Source organism: Epinephelus fuscoguttatus, linkage group LG5 (assembly GCF_011397635.1).
Source record: "Epinephelus fuscoguttatus linkage group LG5, E.fuscoguttatus.final_Chr_v1".
Classification (NCBI taxonomy): domain Eukaryota; kingdom Metazoa; phylum Chordata; class Actinopteri; order Perciformes; family Serranidae; genus Epinephelus; species Epinephelus fuscoguttatus.
In genome coordinates, this window is record NC_064756.1 from 10,186,318 (window position 1) to 10,202,197 (window position 15,880).

The 15,880-nt window shown below is 41.9% G+C and overlaps 1 protein-coding gene across 1 annotated transcript in view; it reads right to left on the minus strand.

Annotated features, from left to right (window-relative positions):
• The window catches only part of ssh2a (slingshot protein phosphatase 2a), a 35,865-nt gene extending 21,800 nt beyond the window's left edge, over nucleotides 1-14,065 (minus strand). Inside the window, exons 1-2 of the mRNA XM_049576397.1 lie at nucleotides 13,884-14,065; nucleotides 11,068-11,111 (exon numbers count right to left, since the gene is read on the minus strand). Of these exons, the coding sequence (XP_049432354.1) occupies nucleotides 11,068-11,111; nucleotides 13,884-13,946 (107 nt within the window). The 5' untranslated portion in view covers nucleotides 13,947-14,065. The remainder of the gene's footprint in view (nucleotides 1-11,067; nucleotides 11,112-13,883) is intronic.
• Nucleotides 14,066-15,880: the final 1,815 nt, after the last annotated feature.

A 15,880-nucleotide genomic window follows, 5' to 3' on the forward strand; every position in this document is an offset into this window, starting at 1 on the left:
CGACACGTACGTTCACGAGAAGTGGCTGTCTCTTACCATCACTTTATTTTCTTGATTGGACCAACGGTTTGGGTATGGGAAGAACTTGTTCGAGGAGTTAAATCTCCTCTGACAGAGCTCTCTTCTCTGTGTTCTGTCTGTCTCTCTCTGCTCTTCTGCCAGGTGCACCTAGTTTATTAGCTGGCCACACACAAACTCACAGAAACATGATGTGTGTGTGTGTCTACATGTTACATGCAGACATGACAGGGGCACAATCTCCATTTTAACCCTTTAGTTGTCAGAGTTATTTGAGGAAAATATTCATTTCAACATTTCAAAAGGCTTTCGCTTGAAAGTGTTGAGAGATAAAGGCATACTGTAAATGAGAAAACCATTCATCATGACCCAAAGTTTGTGATGGGAGTAAATTAACTCATCTAATTTGCATATTGTGGCGTCACTAGGTGGTGGCCATATTGGATTTCATGAATCTCAGTAAAACAGCATTTTATTTGCACAGCAGATTTCTTTTGTTTTGTGCTGATTTTGTCATCTCATCCTCAAAATAAAGGAAGATGAATCTGATGGGAGTAAATTAACTCATCTAATTTGCATATTGTGGCATCACTAGACGGTGGCCATATTGGATTTCATGAATCTCAGTAAAACAGCATTTTATTTGCACAGCAGATTTCTTTTGTTTTGTGCTGATTTTGTCATCTCATCCTCAAAATAAAGGAAGATGAATCTGATGGGAGTAAATTAACTCATCTAATTTGCATATTGTGGCATCACTAGTCGGCAGCCATATTGGATTTCATAAATCTCAGTAAAATATTCAAATATTCAAATCATTCAAACTTTATTTCATAATAGGCAGTTATTCAGTGTGGCGTCAGCTTTTCAACAAACTTTCAAACATTCAAACTTTATTGTATTCAAGGCAGCATTGCAGCGTGGCTTCAGCTCGCAGCATTCACACCCGCAATTTCTTCAGAAATTGCTTCTCTAGTTAAACACTGACTCTTGTTCACTTCACAACTCCACCAGTTTCTCCTCCTTTTCCATAGAACAAGACTAGTTCACGTTGCTGCGCCTCTCTGGCATCCTCTCCATGTTTACCGTCAATCCGGTTTGGTGCTGGAGAGAAAGCAGCTATTGTTTGTTGACAGTGCTTACATCACTGAACTTCAAAATTTGCATGAACCAAGACTAAAACATACAATAATACTGTACAACATGTTTGGTTGTTTGGAATGTGAAGATGAGAAAAAGACTGAGTTTAGGACCTCTTTCCACCAAATGATTAAGATCTGAGGTAAAACTAAAACATTTAAAATGTGTCTACAACAGTAAACTTGCTTCAAAAGTTGTTTGGTGTAAGGTGGGCTGAGGACATAAAGTATGAACTAACATACTGCACGCTGAGATGGACGCAATGTTTTAGTTCATTTTACAGCCTCTTAAACATTTTATATTCTGCTGGTGTGCTGACATGTAGGGCCCGATGTAAGCTGACAGCAAAAAAACACCATAAAACTACGGCCCCTCCATCATATTCACACCAGTGTGTGCCAAGAGACTAACAGCAAAACTGTAACATCTGTGGCAAATGACCAGTACGTGGTGGAGCAAAGCTTCATTAGAATGTTTATAGAAGGCCTGCTTTATATTTTGGCTGTTTTCCAGAGTGGCGCAGTTATCAATAGGGAGTCTGACTGAGAAATAGGGCACTATTAAGTATGTCGTTACACAACACACATTTGGCTCAGTGTTCACAACTTTTCATCCCATTGTTATTCACTGTAATCTGCACAGTATGCTCACGATCTAGGTCTGTGAACACGTCTGAGCTGTGAGGCTGTGGGGAAACTGTAGTTAACCCTGCTACTAATCATAGACTGATCATAGAGTATGAAGGCCTCGGCTAACGCTGCAGACGATAGACAGAAAACTGGATATCATTTTAGTGGATGAGAGCAGGATGGTAAAATCAGGTGAGGCCAGCAGTGAACAACAGCAACAGTAACAATGGATGGACAGTCACTGAACATTACATGAAAAATTACTACTAATAATGAAACTAAATAATCTTATTTAAAAGATTTTACTGTATTAGTGACATAACATAATGTCATGCGTGTTTCGTTTTACCGTCCTGCCATTCCACCACACTGTGTTTTTCCCGTGTCATCCAGAAGGCGTTTTCTGTCTGACGTTTTCCATCTACCGTCTGCCAGATTCCATGTAAACGCAACTTTAGGATGGATCAGATGAATTATTTCTAGCTAATATGTCTTAATTAATTCACATGAACTGAATCCAGTCTGGCATAGCGCGCAAGACTTCTATTTTCACAAGTACACTGCAAAATTTATGGCCAACAGACGTGCTTTTTGGCCAACTGTAGGATTCCACTTCCTCGTTAAACAGTGTGCTGTTATGTGTCTCATCCTCTGAACTTACGATCACATGTGATGGTATTTCTATTGGATATGACTTGTCTGACACATTTTTTGTTCTCAGCATTTTATGAATAACTCATGATTATGCATCTTACAAAACATTTAAAAAATTAACTGCAGTGTGACATTTGGAAGCAGTGCAGGCAGTCACATGACATGCCAGCAAAGTATCAGATCAATTCTTAGTTCAGCCCTGCAATAGTAATATACAGAGATCAGCCTACATCCAGTGTTTTTAACAGCCAAACGTGGACAATGTCTAAAAGCCAGGTTTCCTTTACACAGTGCATCAAAACTTTGACCTTGTTAACATGTCAATATAGTGTTTTTTGATATGCTTCAAAACATATCATTAGCAAAATGAGACATGTGTAGCTGCAGACAAATTCCATTTGTAGCATATGACCATGCCCCTACAAACCACGCCCATCACTAGTTCAAGACAAACCCGACTTTGCAATGGTTATGCAAACATGTGTAGTTTATAAAAAACATTCTTTAGTATTAGGTACAGTGAATTGCCGGCACAGAGCTGCATTTTTTAAGTGCCATTTCCTGCTGTAGAATGAGTGACCAACGGACAGCTAATTGACAGAAACAGCAGTCTAGTTTGATGACGCGACCAAACGCAAGTATGACACTGAATGTATTAAACTGTGTGGAGCTTAAACTAATGACTAAGGAGAAATATGGACTCTGTGGCTGAATCAGTTGGAAACCACTGCCTTATAAGTAACGGAAGGTAATCTTTACCATTACCCTTCCTTCAACTGCCTCTCTTTTAAACTAATAGTTCATAGCTAGCTAATTGCTAACTTAGCATTTTCATCAGGGATTCCGCTTCTGAGCCAACGGGTGAAGGTGACTGATCGTGGACTGGTAGGCGGGTCATTCAACTGCTCCACCCACAGCTGTACCTACTCGAGCAAAATAAGCAGTCGGCGCCATGGCTAAGTTTGTTTACCTTGAACTGCAGTGTACAAATGACTGTCTCAAAAACACAGATTTGAACTTCTATGGTTTGTTAAGCCACAAACCAGAGGAACCAGTCCTGTCATCCTGAGAATCGAGGAGTATCAGAGGAGAAGCAGGGGTAGCTACCTATAGGTAAATTGCAAGTTAAGTGTCACTTTCACTTCAGCTTTTCGGAGCTGGCGACCAGGAACAAGGCTTATCTAACATTAGCAGGGTCAGTTCCCTGTTTCTCTCTCTCCTGTGCCAACTTACTGAGGTCACAACACTCGCCAGTTGTTTGTATGCCTGCATATCTGTGTAATTCAGCAGAGCACAATAACAGCAAAGACACAAAACACAACGACTCATGAATGTCTATGGCAAGGTGCTGCAGGGCTTTGTAAGTTTCACAGATGTGTAGTAACATATCAGTGGACTCCTGAATGGACTCCAACCTAGTGAAAATTACAGTTTTATCAAAAATTGTAAAACTAATTAAACTTAAACCTCTTGCCAGGCTCGCACAAGTGATATCACCAAGTTTCAATTTTCATGTGTGACAGAGCATAAAATCATTTCCAGCATGCTCCACTTAGGCTAAACTCCACTGTGCTCCAGGTTTCATGCACTATAGGTGCTCCACCAGAGGCCCTCAGCTTATCTTGGGCCAGCTGCAAACATAAACTGAAATTATTATCATATGGTGTGTATCAGGTACGGCCACCGATGAGATCATGTTTTCAGACCAGTTGATGCTCTCTTCTTATTACTTTGTTCTTTCTACATGTGCAAAGCAAACAATCCATGCATGGCTCATTTTAGAAGTCAGGATGCAGTGACAATAAACTGAAAGTTACACAACATACTTTGAGCAATGTTTCAAATAGTTTCCGTGGTTTTAACAGATTTTTGGAAAACAGAGTCTAAATATTTACCAGAATAACTGATAAGATCAGCTCTGGGTGATGTTATAAACTTTTCCACAAATCATATTAACAATCCCTTGAGGGGCACTTTCAAGAAGATACAAACATGTGGCATGTGACAGTGTATGTGTATTTTTTAATGCACGACTCCACGTGTGCCCAGCTGAACTGTGATTACATCACAGAAACAAACACACCAGCACCTGTGCTCCCAGCGTCCGTCTCACCTTCCTAAAAACAACTGTTGCAGCACGAGGCAGGTCGTCCAATGAGGTCTGCCAGCAACTATGACCACAAAACCCACACGCACACACAGCGGCTCAAGGGCTCTTGTCATGCGGTTCTGTTTAGTGTCGTCAAATTTACCAGCACCGAGGGGGAAGTCATTTGTCTGTGGGCTGGTAACACGAGAGTCTGTTGTGGTGTTTAGCCAAGACCCAGACAAGTTGCACAATCATCTTCTGCGCCATACTCTGCCACTTGATAGGTATGGGTGGAAACACGCAGGTCAAAGGTGCTGTAGTTAGGGAGTTGTGCATTTCAAAGTGTGTGTTTGTGAATGCAGGTCCCCCTGGAGCCAGCGCTATCATCCTGCTACCTCCTTGGTCAGTGCATGAAGCCGGCTGTTTACCATATGCTGAGCGGGAAAGGTGCTACTGTTAGCATACTGTTCCACAACAAAGCTATATAACCTGCAGTATGACTCTACTTTCAAAAACAGACTAAAAACATCCCTCTTTCATCCTAAAATGCTCATCATGCTACAGGCAAATAAGTGTGATGTAACTGTAGGTGGGGGCTAAAAACACCTGGCCTAGAAGCCTTAAAACAAACAACATAAAAATATGTTTCAAGATGGAAAAACAAAGCAAAGAACAGTTGGACTACTACGCCTTCAGTTCAAATGTTTGCTGACTACTCAGCCCACTCTGTTGCGATAGGAGCACTTAACCTTGGAGAAACAGGGAGCACTGCTAACAGCCAGATAAGACAGACAAAGACGGATCTGTTAGCAGAAGTACAGTAACCAAACACATACTGTACTGCAGCTAAGAGGCATTAGCTGGACAATATGTTCCCTATAGAAGTAATATTCCCAATGCTGGGGTCAAATACTGTTCAAAGATACATTTTTGTGTTGTGTTATTTTGTAGGTAGTACAAAATTCTACTTGGGCTTTTTGGAGCAATACAGCCTGCAATCACTGCCAAATTTCAGTTGGTATACCACAAAATTAAGGGAATTGAAAGACAAAATACAGCTCAGGAATCCTTATGAATTCTGCAGGAAACACAAGCTTCAAATTTTGTGCACACAATGCCTGTGCCAATGCCATAACCTACATTTTGTGTATGAAATACTGCATGTATGACACTGTGCCCTACTTTCTCTCTTTTTAGTGGTGGAAAACTGATATATATGGCCACGTAGTCACCTATCTAGGACAGGTTGTATTTTATGTCTGTGTTTAACTGTGGGAAGACAGGAGGCAGGTGTGGTATCCACCGTTGAGTGTAAATGACAGTGTAACAGCCTATAAACTCAAAGAAGCATGTCTCCACATGAAGAGGTGGTGTTCAAACAGTGAACCCAGGTAGTGTTCCTTCGTCTTGGTTTTCGTTACTGCGCCTTGCCTTTCTTGTTCTTCAAATAGCAGACTTATTAAATTCTTGGCCTGGTGAACCTGCTCCGCATCTGGGTCAGCACTGATGCGAAAGTCAATAAGAGTGCAAGAAGAGAATTGCAGCACAAATAATTCTGATCAGTGAAGTTAGTCTGAATGTGTTTACAGTATCTAGGTTAGTCTGCTGTTATGACATCGTGGCTCATGTTGGTTTTCACAGAGTGGTTCCTCCTGTGACCCAAGTAGATTCTGCTGGCCATTAAAATAATTAGAAAATTCAAAAATAAAATATTATCATTATCCCAAACATACAGCTTACACTGTAACACAAAACTCAGCTCAAACCAAACCCGGCCATGACCTGTACTACATTCATAAGAGGAAATGCTCTACATCAGGGAGACAATGGACAGACATGGTCAGAAAGAGAACAGCGAAACAATGCCCTCTTTCTTCTCACAGGCCTTTCTCCTTTCTGATCCACAGCCTGCTTTTGACCACAGCTGATACTATAAACTGACACACCTCTAACTGCAGCAGCAGTGGTGCTGCTTCATGAAATCACTCTGCAAACCAGACGGAGAACTGAAAGCAAGGACAGTCACTGACATTTAAAGTGGGTCATTACAGGTGTGCTTTAACAATGCCGATGTTAAACAGCATACGTTTCAATCTTGTGATGCGGCAACCTTTAACAGCCCAGCCACAGCACATGATATCCCTGCAGAGAGTCACAAGAAGAATAGGAAGCACCTTTTTTATTCACCAGCCGCAGAGGAACAAAGTTCATCTACTGTTCTCACCAAATTTTAAACCATTTAAAGACTGATTTAGAACAAAAAGTTCAAGTGTTGGTTTCGTAACTAGATAGAAAAAGAAAAGTTTCTCTAAGACCGTCCTTGACAGTCATTGTCAGTCCTGAGGCAACAGTGTGTGTCAGAGATTCATTATTGCACTGCAGTAACGTTATACTTCATTGGTGTGGTGCAGGGGCTACAGACAGCTGTTTGTGTCTGTCTGTATGAAAGAGACGTTGGCAGAGAGAATGACAGAATAAGAGGGAGAGATACAGGGTATGAGTCAGTGCTGAGTAGTCAACTGAATAACTGAAAGAGAAAAGAGACAAAGGCTCTGGAGAAGAGCGAGAAATCAAGACAGAGTGAAAATATTACTGCACTGCAAAAGCCAAAGCTCCCCTCGGTCTCAGTGGCTCCTACAAGATATATTGGCCCGTGTCGCTACTTGAATCCATATGTAGGGTGGGGAGTTAATTGGACCTCGGCTCTTATGTAATACGCATTAGGGGTCACTCAGCAAGGCCCTTGGCTGCACCCTGCATGACTGCTTGAGTGTGTGTGTGTGGATATTTGTGCTAATGCTGAGCAAATGGTGAGCTAGGTAAATGGTAAAACAAGACTATAATGATGTTGGTCGTATGGGGAGTAAGCTCTGTGTGTATATGTGTGTGTGCATGCATCCATGGGTATGACTTCACCAGCTGCTGTTGCTGCTTTGTTGTATTACCTAACAGATAATTGGGACCACATGTCCTTCTTGGCACTTTTGGGGTGTGCTAAAGGTTTGCAGGAATGATATCACCCAGTTTCAGTTTTCATATATGTGTGACATAGCATACAGTATGTTTTAGTGGGCTCGACTTTGGGTTTAACTCCTCTCTGTTCCAAGTTTGGTGCTCCACCTCAGGCCCTTGGCTTATTTTAGGCCAGTTGCAATCATAACCTGAAATTATAATCATATGGTCCATATGGGCTTTCAGTATTATTACTGCTGCCTATAAGGTTGTGCTTTCAGACCAGTTTGTCCATATTTTGGTGAGCGAAGGATATCTCAAAAACTTAGTAACAAATTTCAATTAAATTTGGCAGAAGGTCAGGCCACTGGATGTAGAATGAGTGATCAGTTATTGTGATGCAGGAAGTTTACATAAAACAATAAAGGCTACAAAAAGTCCATGTTTTCACTACCTCTGTGTCTCATTACATATCCACTAGTGTAGCCAGTGTAAGCACATTACCACCACCCACCCTGACACATCTTTGCTGCACCAGAGTGTCCAAAAATCATGACCTTGGCTAATATATGTAGCATACGTAACACGTTGTAAGACACTAGACTTAGGTGCTATCACGGTATTTATGGTAGGGATGAAATGGTTACGAGTTTTGTGATAAACCACTGTGAAATTTCTGATGGTTAGTATTACAATTTCAGATTTTAATTACCATTAAAACCGTGTTCAATTACTGCACTTTGAAAATGTAACTGTGAATACCATCCATCATAAACCAAAGTCAGCAACAGTCTGCCAGACGCAGGCACGCAAGCATGCAACGTGGGTTTGCTTTGGTATTCCCAGAGTGGGCATGAAGCAGGCAAACCCAGTGATGCTACTGGTCCCTTGTCTTGAGCAATACTGACACAGACACTCATGCGAGCATTTCAAAGACTGGCTATCATTAATTTGATATGGTTTTCAAATGTTTACACAAGGCATTGGCTACGTTATTATTCTAATGTTTATGCAAACAAAAAGTAAATAGTGCTGCTAATTTAAATTGTGGTTGAAAAAAAAGATACCACCCAAGCCTATAAGAAACTCCAAAAGATCTTTACAATGACTATGACTAATTTGCAGATACAATCAGTTCAAGATGTTGCTAAGAGTCACTTCTTAAAGTTTATGGCTTTGTTAGGTAATCCATACATGCAGAACTAAAGTTTCTTTAGCCTGATAGTTAGTGCACATTACCCTGCTGTGTGAATGAGCTCAGGACTGGAGACTTTGACCCTCATAACAACTCTAGACCAGCGGGAGCCTGACCAGCTCTTTTCAGAAGCATTTGATTTTGCCAGGCAAGGTCTCTCTGGGCTCATGTAGTGTGACGGGGACTGGGACACGCATGAATGAAACCTGAGAGGCATCCTGGGCAACAGCCAAAGCCCAAGGGTGAAGAAAAAGAAAATGACGCAATGAAGGAGTTAAATCTCCTTCTGACAATGTGGAACTCTGCATGCTTTATAGCAACAACGTTCAAAACTGAGACAACACTGGTACAAACTGGTAGAGTCAGGACTCAGGCTGAAAACTGTCCTTAATGACAAATAGATATTTATTAGTCCTGGCAGAAATTCATCCTGTACCGTACAGCAATAGTCAGATAAATTACAACAACAAAAAAATCACATCCCTCCAATAGTACAGACCTGTTCACCACATATCATGAAAGTGCTCTAGATATCATAAGGTGCTGCATCATCACACACAGTGCTTGTTATTTTTGTTCACAGTTTGTTCATTGGTGCAGAACGTGTGGGCACAAATGATCTGAGAGTCCTGACAGTTCGGAGGGATGGCACCCTATACACTGATCTAGCTGGTTTCATTTCATCTTGAATTTAATAGTAACATGATCAGATGTGCTGCTTCGACATTCATTTATACAGAAGGTAAATAAAGCTAATATATGTGCAGTGTTTCTGGGAAACATCTTATAACTTGTGCCAAGCATTCAGTTTTACCCTGTATCTGATTTCCAGTCTCCTGACAGGATGGCAACATTTCACTCAGACCAGTCCTTCAGTCTGCAATGGTCTCACAGAGCAAGATATAAACAGCCTAGGCTGTCTTTGCTCAGCTTAACACTGTACTATGTCTGTCAAGTCCTATTGCAGTGTCTCCTAACCTGCTGTATTTAATAGTGCTGACAGTAATAACAAGTGGTACCTTAAAAATATGAGTTACTACTAATAATAATATATATTACAGCTAGACTGATTAAACTTCAAAGCTTAGATTAGGCAACAAAGGTCACCTACAAAGTCCATTAAAGATGGCAAAGCTGTATAGACTTTGGTGATCCACTCCCTGTTTAATGATTGTGTGCTACTGTCTCCACAGACAGACTGTGATGTAGGGGTGACATTTAAAGTGATAAGAGACTGTATGAGCCTTCAGCTCAGTGGAGACAAAGTTGTTTAGTAGGATCTGGCGATAGGCAAAAACTAATCCAAACACTCCCACAAACATAAACCCCATGTGTTCAGCTTGTCCTTTCATTCAAATTCTGTGGAGGGCCTTGGCCCAGAATACACCATAATGACGAAGCCACCTGAGTCATCTAAACAGAAGGACAATAGCAGCGGTGACGCCCTTGTCTTTTATGAAGATGCAGATACACATCAAAAGCAAATCATCTACTCCACCACAAACATCAGGTAGAATCATGCAAATCAGCCCCAGCCTATGACATCAGTGCACTGACTAAATATTGACATAAGTACTCACAAAGACAGTGCTTGTTTGCAGTATGAAAAACTATTTAGGAAATTATTATTATTATTATTATTATTATTATTATAGGAAGAAAATTATTTATGAACTCCTTACCACAGCAGTTGGTGCCACAGGGCACAGTTCTCAAAGTACACTAAGTACTTTCAATCCACTCTGTTAAATGTATTGTGTATTTCAAACACAAAAGTGTATTAATTAGTTCCTAAATTACACTGATTAGCTGTATTGAGACATTTGTCTTTACTAAACAAAGCTATGATAGCTTTCACACTTCCTAGTTTTTCTTTGACATTATTAACTGTAGTAGTAAGGTGTTTATCGAGCATAGTAAACAAGAAAAGGTAGCTACTAAATGACAGTGTGAATCTGGTTTTGTTAACAACTGTGTTTCCGTGACAGGAGATACTACTCACTGAGTGGAAACACAATTTCAGTCACCACAATTCCTTTAATTTGTTACAGTCTTGGTTTAAACAAAGATAAAAGGAAATTCTCATTTTGGTGGGACTGATAACCTGGTTTTATTTTTACACTTACATTGGCTTTTTGCTGATCATATGAATCACTGAGCTGCACTGTATAAAGCTGATGCAACAGTTGCATTCATGTTTTGAGAAACTGTATCTGCAAATGTGGCTCAGTAACTGAAGAAACACTGTAAATCTGATGCACCGTCTCCCCCTAGTGGCCTGAGTCTCAGCTTACAGTTTCTATAGTGATGCTATTGAACAGCAGTGTGTGAAATAACAGTTATTCCAGGAAACTGGAGACAGACTGTGACAGAACAGGAAGTGGTCTCACCTCCTGGGCTGGGAGCGACGGTCATCCTCACCACTGCCCGACTCCTACAGAGAAAAACAGAAAATTAGAAGAAGAAAAAAAGAGAAGAATATTGAAAATTCAATAGCTGCTTCACTTCACATCTGTTCTGTACCAGCAGCTAGCATTTCTGAAAGGACACGCTGTATCACATTGACCAAAGAGGCATGGGAGGTTCTGTACATCACACGCTGAGTCAGACTCAATTAACCTTGCATTTAAAATGTGCTAAATTGGCTGGCGGCTAGGGCGGTTATGTCAAGCCTTTCATCTATGACTTCAGTTACGAGGCAGGGCTGGCGTGGTATTTTAACTGAGGCTCAGAGCAGGGACCAGGGATAAGGCTGAAACACACTGAATGTCCATGCCCTCCCCTCTCTGTCTCTCTTTTTCCAAAATGCAATCATCCTCCCCCACCACTGCAACCAGCACAGTTCGCCACACACACACACACACATACACAATTTTAATCCCAGCCTGTTTCGGTAATCCCTCACAAAACTCAGGGAACTTTCTCTTTGGCATCAATCTGTCAATCCTGGCTACTACACAGGCCAAAACACGCACACACTCACATAAAACCCCAGATATATACAGTATGGATGGACAGACAAAGATAGGCACAGACATGGGACAATGAACAATAATGATGAGGCTTTATTTCTTCTTCTTCTCCTTTTTTTATTTGCTATCACTGGTGCTGATGAATGATGATGATGCACGATGATGGATGAGGAAGATTAGGTGGAGAGGTCAGGAGGTGCAGAAGCTTGAGGAGGAAGGATGGAGTTTTCATCTATTCCTGTGTCCGCTTCCACGGATGTGATTAGGCCTGGAGAGGCAGCTGGCAGAATGATGCTCTCTGCATCAGCAGCCTAACAGCCTGCCTTTAAGGCAAAATATGGTGACACAGGAGAAATAGGAGTCCATGCATGGACTCAAACACACCCTGCACACACACACACACACACTTGACAAATTGCCTAGCTCAGCAGATTTCAAAGGCAAATGTGATACCAGTATACCATTACACCACTGCAAAGCACTCACACAAACATCACTGATGAATATACGGGCTGTATACTTCCAATACGCGATTAAAGCAACATACCACAATAAGCCTGGCAATGGCTGGGATATAATGTACAGGGCTGATCTCCATGGTTACCGTGCGACTGCACAGATGTGTAGGGAGTGGTCTTATAGCCAATGAGAACAGGGGATTTGGTGTGCTGCTAGGCAGATTACGCTTCGACAGTAGGGTGGCTACCCCCCCATGCCGAGCTGTATTAATTGATGGGTCATAACATGAAACCTGAGTTTAATTTGCCCAAACCCTAATAAAAGCTTTCGGAGGAAGCATACTGGGAAAAGCCTATCACAGATATGCTGAGGTGGCAGTAGTATTCCAGCTGTGTCTCTCATGACAGTTCATCTTTCTCTCTGGAGCTCACTCCCAGCTCTTTCCTCCATGCACTGCTCTGCTGTCCCTTTCCCAGCCCCTTATCCCCACTCTCAACATCAGACATCTCACAAGAGTGCTCACATGGCTGCTTCACATCAGGAATGGGTCTCATGACAAGCAGCTGGTAACCTCAGTCTGGGATCTGACACCGTTTCAAAGCTACAAACCCTTACTGCTGGGTCTCAGAACTATAAATGCAGCTTTAATCATGACTCATGCTATTTCTTTGATCCGTTTTAAAAATGTCTACAGAAGCCATCATTTAACAATAATAAAAAAGCTTGTCAAGTGACATGTGCTGCAGCCATTTTATTATTGTCCCTAATGATATTTTAGGTTATACAAATATATTATGTTGTTTTTCTTGAGGCTTTTATCCAAAACTTCTAAAACATCTTCTAGATTTTGGTGCTTTTTAATCATCTCTCTGCTGGAGATTTTCTTAATACATCTTATTTTGCATGTCTGTCCCATGTTATTTCCCATCAAACTGGCCTTGATATCTGGTACACAGTCAGCCTCTGCAAAACACTGTTGTGTCACTGTCATGTTGTGTTGAACAGAGGAAAGGATCTTCATCCACAAGATGTGTCTTTTAACAGGGCAGTCTGACTTACTACAAATATCACTGTACCCAATTTATCACACTCCTGGGTGAAGGCTGAGGTTTTATCTATGGCAGTCACACCATCACCCTGCCTGGGTCCGTGTCAAGAGCCTGCAGCCAGACGTGGGAAGCCTCAAAGTGTCACAGGGGATGAGAGGACTGTCCCACTGCGTCCAACAGGGACTGACAGGCCTGTCACACTAACCTGCTTTACAGGCAACTCCTCTCCATTCACTGTCGCCCCACTAACCAGGGATAATAATATGTGGATGTGGTGCCTGGTTATTTGGTCACAGGCACGCGGGGCAGCATATTCCAGGTGTATAATCATAGACTATTATTTTACAGCAAAGAAAAGCTGGAACTTAAAGATGTTTTAGTGTGTCTGGCGGCTCCTCTGAATTACTTTGTGTTCCCGGGAGGAAGTGTTAGCAAACGAGCTCCAACTGCTAACATCACCTAGCTAAGTTACTTTGCAAAAACTTGACACCTTTTGGTGAAACGGAGTCTTTTAACTTTGCGCAAACCTAAATAACCTTAAAGAAAAAAAACTTGCATCCCTGTGCAGGACAGTAAGAGGTTACTTTAGGTTACAGTAAGATGCTAACAGCTAAGTTAGCCACCCCTGTACATTTACCCCGAGCAGAAAACTGGGCTAACTGTAGTCTTGCCGTGACAGACCTACGAGACTGAGCCAAAATGTCAAACCAGTTCAGGGATACTTACAGACACAGACGGACTGGAGGTAGTGCTCGGTGTCGGCGACCGCTGGACGGTGACCAGCGCCATCCCGGCTGCTGCTGCTCAGACCTCGGTCACCTCGGAGAGTGAAGTACCGGGACACCGGTCATTATTTTGGGCACTACAGTACGCTGGGCTCCCGATGTTATTCCTCTGGTCGTTGCTGAGTAAGTTTCCCCGCTGGTGTAAAGCCAAACGGAATCATTAACAACATCCGGTTTTTACTTTTTTCAAAATAAAAGTCTGTAATCCGGAAGTGTTGAATGAACTAAACAAATACATCCTTAAACGACCTATTTCAGCCTTAATATTTCATTTGTATTTAAACAGTACCCAAATTATTACTATTCTATCTTTTTGGGTTTGCCTTCAGGCCTGTGTAGTCAATAATTCACGTTGTCTTTTAAAGCGGACGATTCTGTGCTTTTATTTTGATAGACACAGCTCACAGCTTTCCACAGTTTTACTGGTTATCTTAACGTACAAGGCTGCCTTGCCGGTGTTATGCGCATGCGCCATGGAGACCAGCTGTCAAATGGGTTTGTTGGCCGCTTAATGAATACTCACACACCCATTCATGCAAAGGTCACCACCAATTGATCGATTAAACTGCAAATAATGCAGTTCAATACGCCAGGTGACGCTAGTAAACTGTAACTGTGGCTTCAGTGTGTGTGTGTGCGTGTGTGTGTGTGTGTGCGTGCGTGCGCGTGTGTGTGTGTGTGTGTGTGTGTACTGAGATATTAGATAGGTGACATATAGCATCATAAACAATGCATTAGTGTGTTCTGTTCCTACACAGAGTCTGGTGCAGGAGAAGACCTGACCTTACATCTCCGCACCTCCATGTTTTTCAGTTACCCACCTCTCCAGGGAGATGAGATGTAGGGGGTGGGGGTAGAGGGGGGAGGTGTGTGTGTGTGTGTGTGTGTGTGTGAATGGAGGATGATGGTGAAAGTCAGAAGAGGTTCACGATGAGGATAAGAGGTGAAAGATGGGAGGAGATATACAACACCTTCACACAGCCCATATCACAAGGAGCCTTGAGGATCTTGATGTGAAATGCTAATCTTTCCACTTGACGTTTCATGGTCACAGCTTTATACTGAAAGAGCAAATACTGTTGTGAGTGTTGGGGACAGAGAGGAAGGTGGGAATGGGTGTGAAGCTGAGGTCTACGAGACTCATTTTGATTCACTCCATTGCATTATCTGGGTCAATGCCTCCTCCTCCTCCTCTGCCCTTCTCTGCGTTCCTTCCCCTCCTCCATCTTTTTCTCCTTCTTTCCATTTTCATCAATCACCCAATGAGCTTGTGTTAAAAACAGGGGAAGCAAAATAGAAAGAGACAAGAAAAATGAGACAAAATCAGACGGAAACTGATTGGGAAATACGTAGGTTGGGAAGCGGTGATTGCATTGCAATCAAAGAGTATTGAGAGGAAAAAGGGTGGAAGATGGAGTGAGGAGAGACTGATAAAACAAATATAGAGAAAGCACATGATAAAAATGATTGCAAATAAGGGAGTGACAGGATGATTGATGACTTGTCCTTCCCACATCCTCCCCCCTCTATATCCAGCCCTGCAGTTTGGGCATAACCTATTAGGCCTTACTTTGCATGTATGTGTGTGAGTGAGCAGCTGTGCATATGAATCTACTTCTTAGGTTTTAGCACAGCTCTGCTAAAATACAAACTGTGCATTAATGTATGCAGCAGTAGGTAGAGGTCACGCCTGCCTTCTTGGCTATAACATAAAATCCAAGCCACATTTATGAGAACAAGGTGGATGACAAAAGAGCAGCTGAAGAGGAAGAGAGAAAAAATAGATCATCTGCAGACAGGTAACCACAACACGCGAGAGACTGGGAAAGAGAGTGTGTAGGAGCAAACAAGATTAGGATTAGAGTAGAGGATAATTCTACTTCAGGGACTTAGTGTCAAGATAGAGACAGTGGGACTAAAGACAATCCTCCTTGTAAT